The sequence below is a fragment of the Sceloporus undulatus genome, chromosome 3 (assembly GCF_019175285.1).
Source record: "Sceloporus undulatus isolate JIND9_A2432 ecotype Alabama chromosome 3, SceUnd_v1.1, whole genome shotgun sequence".
Classification (NCBI taxonomy): Eukaryota; Metazoa; Chordata; class Lepidosauria; order Squamata; family Phrynosomatidae; genus Sceloporus; species Sceloporus undulatus.
This window is the reverse complement of record NC_056524.1, coordinates 155850969-155859507: the sequence shown is the minus strand read 5'-3', so window position 1 is coordinate 155859507 and position 8539 is coordinate 155850969. Positions and strand designations below refer to the sequence as shown.

Below are 8539 nucleotides of genomic sequence, written 5' to 3'. Positions count from 1 at the left end.
AAAGAAAGAAAGAAAGAAAGAAAGAAAGAAAGAAAGAAAGAAAGAAAGAAAGGTTCCAGTAAAAGGAAAATGGATAGACTCTGAAGGGTGAACTGTGTGGTTAGTACATTCTATTTAGCAAAGTCTTTATGCTTAATTAAGAACCACACAAAAGAGAAAATGTGGTAAGATACAGCCTCTTACATCAGAACGGTCCGAAGATGGGAAAGTTGTCCCTTCCCAAATCCTCCATTCTATTCAAGCACAAAAGTTAGAGGCTACCAGATACTTATGGAATCAAACTTGGCTAGTAAGCTAGACTTGAGGGCAAAACAGATCGTCAAAATAAGCAGGGTTTTGGTCAGCTTCGAGGCAGGGCATTTAGATGACGCACACTTGCCGGAAACCACTCCCAAGCTGTGCTATAGGGAGAAAAACCAGACTAAAAAGGAGCTGGATTTTTCCATTTCTTCCCAGAAAGTGCACACTTTCGTTCGTACATCTACTTGCCACAACATCAGAATGGCTCTAAAGAGGCACTTTATCCAAATCCTAATCCTCATTGTGCATATAAAAGCCCTGTTGCAGGAGTGCATTTAGAAGGGACAGAGCTGCTGTACCCAAGCAGTGGGGGTGAAGATGCCCAAAAGAGAAACCATGACATCTCTCATGGAGATAAGTAAAATATACATAAATCAGACAGTCAAGGAGGGGGCATGGGATGAAGAAGGCATGATTGTTCCTTGCCAGCATCTGTACGGCACACCTCTGCTCCGATGTCCTGTCCCGGTGGAGCGCTGCACATGCAACTGTGTGCAGGTTGACAGGAATGGCCATGCAATGAGATGGCAGTCACCAGTGGTTTGCTCCTGTGATGGTGCACAGGCATGGTGGGGGGTGGGCAGTAAAAAGTACCCAGTGTCATGGCTTGACATGCACACTCCAGCCATCTTCATCACTTAGACTGCAATCTAAGGACTCGGATCACCTTTGTAAAAAACAGCTTCAAGCCACTTTTTCCTGCCCATTTGTTTCACCCTTACTCATTTGTTGAAAAGACATTGTGGGTAGATGGCTCTCTGACAATGCCATGACTAATGGAGGGTGTCCTGTAGGTTGAAGGATAGAACTATCAAGTGACAAAAGTCCTGTACATGTCTTCACTGATGTACAAAAATAGGGGGAATGGGGAATGTATACTCCAGTCCCTCGCCCTCCATATGTTTGTGGGGAAAGTCTGAAAAGGGGATGTAACTGCATTTAAGTAAATGTGGTTAAGGAGCACTACATGACTGGGAAGCTCTGCCTTTATCAGGGCTTCTGATAGCATGAAACACTGCAATTGTGTGCCACAAAATGCAGTGATTGCTCCTCTTCAGACTTTTCCCATCAACACAGGAAGTGAAGAGGGACACAGGGCAGAACATGCTCCCTTCACTTGTGTACAACAATGAATGCTGGAACAGGGTTAAAATTCTAAAAGATTATACAATGAATCAGGGTCTCTTATCATTCTTCCAGCACTACAGTACTGTCAGGCATTGATCAGACTAACTGCAGCTGGAGCTGCATCTGCTCTTGACACAGATAAAAGAGAACTGGAGAGCCAGAGCCAAAATAGAGGACATGGTGAAAGATGGGCTGGTGGTCAAGTATGATGCAAGGCAATTTGTGTGGCTATTCTGTGAATTGCTCGTACACAGATACTAACTTGAACGTGGGGGTGAAGGAAAGGTCATATGCTGACCATAAAGCCAAAGTAAAGTAGGGCCATGCTGAAAGAAATGTATCCTCAACCAAGGAAACTTACAAGCTATGGCACTATTAAGCTCCTCTGAATCTCAAGGAAAAGCAAAGCAAACAGTTATAGAGAATTTTAACCACATCATTACAAAAAAAAAAAAAACCATTAATAACTGGTGCTTTCTACTAATAACAATAACAATCTGAAATGTAAGGAAAAGGTTCAACACATAGTTTTTGCTTAGTTGTCGCTTAATAATTTTCTAGTATGGTTTAATGACTAGTGCACAAGTTTTGATTTGTTATATGTTGTCATATGCTGTTGCTGGACATTTTTTCCAAAACTGTTATAAATAATAAGGTATATATTTGCTTCTGCACCAGATTGCCCAGTTTGAATGCTCCCTCTGAACCAAGATCCCATTAGATATATAGCTAACAGCTTCATTTTGAGCCCAAACCGGTGTGTGTGTGTGTGTGTGTCTGTGTCCATGCGTGTGCTGCCTACTAGGGCTTTATTGAGTGTGGTGTGTCCCAATTGCCTATGAAGTTAGCTGAAAATATTCAGGCTGGAACCGCAGTTACCCTTAATCTAAACAGCCTAATCTGTTTGTTTGCTGGGGACGAGAGTGTTGGTGACAAAGGAAGTTGAAGAGCAAATGTTGATGTTTAGATCTAATCCACCACAATTGCCTTAAAATCACTTAATCCTCTTTACAAGTATAGCCAGCAATATGGGAGCCACTCCTAAGGATAACAAATGGGCATGAAACTCCCACTAGATCAACCATTCACTTCCACACAAAATTGCTCCTTTTGAGCAAGATAAGGGGAACACTACTTTGGCACTGATTAGGAATTATAATGCTGGGGAAATTAAATTTTGCACAGATTTCAGCGATCCATTTCAATATATATTGCCCATTATAATAGTGTGTGTGTTTGAGAGAATACAGGCAACTATCCATACGCAAGGTCTATATATGCTTTGGCAAGTGTCTATCAGGAAATACTGAACTGCTGCTATCTAGGATGTGATGCCTCTATTCTTGCAGGAAAGATGCTGTATATCTCACTTAGGCTTTGTTTAAGAAGCAGGATTTTAGTGCTGACTTTCCAGACAGTGATTTCTTGTTTTCTTTTCCACAGCAGGGCGAGTCTCTGAAATCTTTGCTGGTGTTGCACAGGATAGGTGAAACAATAAAGTTGCATGACAGGAAATGTGGACATCCCACCTAAATATATACACTTACACATCACTTTGTGTTGTGTAGATGTGATCAAAGAGAGATTCTATGGCCATCCATTTTACAGGTATCCGACCCTGGAGAAAGAAAGAGGGAGATTATTATTTGCAAGTGCAAATGTCATAGACATTTCATTTCTGTCACATTTATCTAATACAAGTTATCAACTACACTTACATGACTTTTCACAGAGTGTGAGAGTGCTTTCCCCTGTATCTGAATTATAGTAAAAGGTACTCTGAGATGGAGGCACTTGCTCACTTACGTTCACTAGTCAAATTTTGCCAGGAAAAAAATCAAGTACTGTGATGTGCAAAAGAAAACCCATTATGTTGATTAAGTAAACTGATAAAAACTTTGTGCACTTTTAAAATAGCATTTTTGTTCCCAGTGTCCACTAAAACCTGATTGTTATTGAAAGAATTAGAGAGGTACTGGCAAAATGAAGATGGGACTACTGACTGTGATACATGGCCATAAAGAATAATGAAATTCCATTTCTTTCCCACTTTGAATATAATTTGGCTTTTGAGCTTTTAGCAAAAAAAAAAAAAAAATCCTTTCCTACTTAATCATGAGAGTTAAAAACATGCACAGTGTAAAAGCAAACACAGAGATTGTACCTGACAAAGGCTAGAAAAATTAAACACCAGAAGACTCTAGGCTGCTGTTATTTCTTTGAAACTAGATTTCTTAGCCTGCTCTATTGAAATGATTTTTTTAAAAAATGTCTGTTTTACACTATGAATTGTGTGACTATATGCTATTGATTAATCATCAATTTGCATAGAAAGCGAAGCTCAAAGTACAAACAACAACAACAACAACATTCAAGTCATGTTCTCCAGTATCTCTTTGATAAAGACCATTTCATTATATTTTTGGCTCAGAGATTTATATACAGATATCCATTAAACTATAGTTTAAGCTTTGGTTTCCTATCTCTTATGCCCATGCACATACAGTTTAACACGCTTCATAACACAAAAGAAGATTTGCTCTACACCTTCCTGCAAATGAAATCATACAATATGTTGAACAGTGCCATGTATGCTTCTAATCTAACAGGACTATTTTGGGGCAGCTGAAAATAATTAACTGTGACAGGAAAGCACAACTGATTTCAAGGGAGTGAGGTGCTTGCCAACTAGCAAATAACTGTTGGCAATCATTTGATACAACTCAGAGCATGAAAGGAAACTTATTCCTGTCAAAAGGAAAACAAAATAAAAAACAAAATAAAATTGCAGCTCCTCTGGCAATGTGTGCAGGCAAGCGTGTTTAATAATTATGCTCACCCTTTAATTTTTCTACGGTAGTAACAAGACAAGCTCTTCAGCTTTAAGATATTGTAAGCTGATGAAAGGCTGCAGGGATCCAATCCTTACCCAGGGTTCAGTTTCCTAAAAGGTAAGTCACTGGAGACCTACAGTATTTCTGTACCATAAAGTTTATTTACACATATATACAGACAGAAAAAATGAGTTGGATTATCATCACTAACTCTCAAACAAGTTCTTATTTTCCATCAGTTTCTAGAAATCTACAGGGCCAGAGGGGTTCCTTCAGAGCATGATTTCTCTGCAACCTTTTCAGACTTAAGCCCGAAACAGACAGGCCTGGCATTCAGATGACACACACTCACAAAGGAGCCAGAAGCTGCTCCAAGGTGGCAGGAGCCAGACTTGCTGGTGGCCCCATTAAGGACCACAGTGGTGACATGCTTCGAGAGCAGGCCATCCGGTTGCCACGGTCTTGGCCTGATTAGGGCCAGAGCGACCTCTGGCTGCTGCTTCATGCTGGTCTGGTTTACCCCTTAGTGCCACCAGCACAGACTGATTTCCGGTTACACATGGAGATCTCATTTTTCTTCTTCCATGTCTAGCAGGGTTAAGAGTGATGAGACATCTCTGCCCGATGTGTTCATTGACATAGCTTCCATTGAGACCTCATCAGAAAGTTAATGGAATTGACTGTCCTTTATCAGGTCTTAAGAGATTATCATTTCAAGGCACCCATTATAATATCTATAATTATAGAAAAGGTATAGTTTTAAGACAGATAACATCAGGGAGCATGACCATGTGTCCTGATGTTTCTTGATCCCTTTCCACATGAAAGAGGGAAAGAAGGATCTTACAGGCTGGTGTTCAGCTGGTTCCTGCACAGGCCAGCTAAGTGCATATGTGTCAAGCTCTTCACATAGTCTATCACCTCAATCTTACAGCAAATCCACAATGAGGGAGGGGTAGAGATCCTACTGCAATCCTACATGACTGGGTGACAACAGAGAGCTTGGCCAGATTTGGTACATGAGACAGATGTTTGCCTTCTCTGTTTTACAAGGCAAGAATTGCAGTCAGTCCTCCTTATCCACAGATTTATTTTTTTTATTCAAGCATTCACAGCTAGAAAATACTTTAAAAATATACAAGGATCACCACTTCACTATGCCATTGTATTTAATGGGACTTGAGAATCCATGGATTTTGGAATCCACAGGGGGTCCTGAAATCAAACCACAGAGGATACCAAGAGCCCACTGTACAGATCTAAAAGATAAGAGATACTTATCTTATTTGCAATAAGAGACACTATATTTGCAATACTTGCAATGGAGACACTAGACTATAAGGGGTCCATGAATGGTCATGCAGATTAACCCCAATTCCACCATAATGCCAAACCACAAGATAAAACTGGCAACTTGACATACACTGACATTCAGTCAATGCCCCTTTCCAAACATCTTGAGAAAGCCAACTATTTTCTGCAACATCATCAAAGCATTCAATGGGGGTTACCCATCAAATAGCAAACTGAGTTCTGCAATGTTGGTATGATTCAATCCCAGCCTGAAAATGACCCTGCACTGAAAACAAACCCTAGCTGCATGGGATGACAAACAGAATGTAAAGTCCTCATAATCAAGTTCACAAAATGCATTTGAATGACTCTTTTAAACAGTCTCAAAACATGCAGCTCGGCATGAGTGATTTCTGTCAGGGTGTATCCACATCACATAGTGATAGCAGTTGACACCCCTTTTATTGACATAGCTCCACCATAGGGGAATGTAGGATTTGTCATTCAGAATGATAGACAGAATTCTCTGGTGGAAAGCTATATTTCAGAGGAGCAAACAAGATTAGTGGTTCTTAATCTTTTCTTTACTAAGGACCCCCTTTAAATATATTTTATTGTTGCAGGTCCCCAATACTTAACTCAAAATTTTAAAAAACCCTCCTCCCCTCGTAATAATAATACCTGACCACTGAATAATTAAAAATTACATCATCCGTTAAACCCTCCCTCAGAGTCACTGGAAGAGGCTTTTCTTTAAAGCCCTACATGGTTTGAATCGAGGTTACCTATAGAATCACCTTCTCCCATACAATCCACCCTATACACTCTAATCCTTTGGGCAGTGTTTGCTCCAACCAGCCAGGACTAGACTTGCAACAGTTGCCCAGACAACCTTTTCATCTGCTGCCCCGACTGTGCAATGACCTGCCAGAAGAGATATGACAGCTGAAATTGCTGACAGCATCTAAAACAACATAAGGATACATCTCTTCCAGCAGGACTTCCCAGTCAGTTTTAAATCATGACTTTTAATTGGTATATTCTAAATAATTTATTATACGAGTGTATTTTAATAGTATTGTATTTTAACTGTTGCTTTTATGTTTTTCTTCTTTAAATATGTTTTGTATTTTGACATGTTGTACGCTGCCTTGAGCCTTGAGGAGAGGCAAGAAATAAATAAAAATTAATTGTTATTATTATTATTTTATTATTTTACCCTGCTTCTTCCTCCCAGTTTGCTGCTACAGCGGACTAAATGGCAGTGCTCAGGCCCAGCCAGCCAGTTAGCCATCTTTTGCCTTGGCTTCTGTCATGTGGCTGCTCCGCTGCACAGAGGAGGTGGGCTAAGGGCATCACAGCTACCTGGGGATCCAGGGTTAAGAACCAATGAACTAGAGCTTTCTCTAAAGGGTATTGTGGAATGGAAAGATAGCCATAAGATGGAGCAAAGACTTGTAAAGTGGTATCAAACTACTGTAAATGTGTAGTGGGAGAGGGGGAAGAGGTAATATTTTACGTCCACATTTTCTTATAAATGTATAATTTCTCCAGATCAACAAATCAGCATTTTAATGGCCATATGCTCTACCTTGCTTCTTTTGACATAAGAGTCTTCTTCATACACATCTCGAGATAGACCAAAATCAGAAATCTTCATTTTACGTCCTTCTGCTACCAAGACATTTCTGGCTGCTAAATCACGATGCACAAGCTTTAGAGGGAGGAAAGAGAAGAAATTAACAATTATGTCTGCTGCTATATAAGGCTAGGAAACAGGGCGGGAATAATGGACATCATACCTTCATTTCAGCAAGGTACTGCATTCCACGCGATATCTGCCATGCAAATGAAATGAGATCGCCCATGGTTAAAGCTCGTTCATCTGGATTATCCAAGTAGCTGGAATTCCTGTTTCCATCACTTCCTACATAGCTGGTTCCAACTTTCCGGCTTTCTCTCAGAAAACTCCGCAAGGAACCATATTTAGCATATTCTACTATTAAATACAAAGGCCCTGAGGAAGAAAAAGATGGGGAGACTAAGAAGCAGAGTTAGGCCAACTTGTTCTCAAGAATCAGACAGTAAAATTTACCACCAGGATGGTCTCAAACTTGTGCTTTTAAAAAAGGAACCTTCATCCAAAGCTCCCCCCTCCTATATAAGAATGCATTCACTTCTCTGAAGGTTGTTATGTCTCACAAGATCAGTTGGTTCCAATTCCTTGTAAGTAGATTTATGATTGCAGTCTAAGTGATGAAAATCAAATGAATTTGAATGCAATGCTTACAGAATATCAATAGCTAAAATCCTTTATACATTTACCTGGAATATTTAATACAGGTTTCCATGCAAAATGGTGTGCATAAACAACCAATCTGAAGAGCTCTTATACACATAATTGTCTGAAGCCTTTGGAAGGTTCATCATTCTCTTCTGCTTCCTGAGTGCTAATTAGAGTGGCTTATTACAGCTCTCAGGTACAGGCTCTCACAAGAAGAATCCTGACATTTCAGTCCATTAAGGCACTTTGCTCGAGAACTGTCTCCATGAATTATCTCCCCAGGGCTACAGTGTTGAATACAGTGGCCTGAAATTTCAAACCTTTCCTATCATAGTTTCAGCACCTTAAACCCATACTGAACCTTAAGTGTCCTGAACAGAAATAGTGGCAGCTTTAGTGGAGGGTAAATTGAGCAACCACTAACAGCCCCCAATTTTAAGGAGCCCCCAAACTTGTCAAAATCTTCCCTACTACCTTTCTTCTTCTTCTTGTTACCTGCCCTCTCTTCTTCTACCCTCTACCTTTACAAGCATTGTTGTTTTTATTCATGCCTTCTCATTATGTGGCCAAAGTATGATAGCCTCAGCTTGATCATTCTTGTTTCCAAGAAAAGTTCTGGTCTGATCTATTCAAGGACTTATTTGTTTGTCTTTTTGGCTGTCCATGGTATCCTCATCACTCTTCTCCAGCACCACATTTC

The 8539-nt window shown here is 40.1% G+C and overlaps 1 protein-coding gene and 1 long non-coding RNA gene across 4 annotated transcripts in view; one reads left to right on the top strand and one right to left on the bottom strand.

The window, feature by feature from the left end:
- Positions 1-3869, top strand: part of LOC121927382 — a 94024-nt gene extending 90155 nt beyond the window's left edge. The window contains exon 4 of the long non-coding RNA XR_006103190.1: positions 2872-3869. This is a non-coding gene — a long non-coding RNA (uncharacterized LOC121927382). The remainder of the gene's footprint in view (positions 1-2871) is intronic.
- The window catches only part of RET (ret proto-oncogene), a 133575-nt gene that overhangs the window by 15851 nt on the left and 109185 nt on the right, over positions 1-8539 (bottom strand). For all 3 annotated transcript variants that reach the window (XM_042461164.1, XM_042461163.1, XM_042461165.1), the window contains 3 exons: positions 7358-7572; positions 7147-7269; positions 2976-3046 (listed from right to left, as the gene is read on the bottom strand). In XM_042461164.1, coding sequence (XP_042317098.1) covers positions 2976-3046; positions 7147-7269; positions 7358-7572 — 409 coding nt within the window. The remainder of the gene's footprint in view (positions 1-2975; positions 3047-7146; positions 7270-7357; positions 7573-8539) is intronic.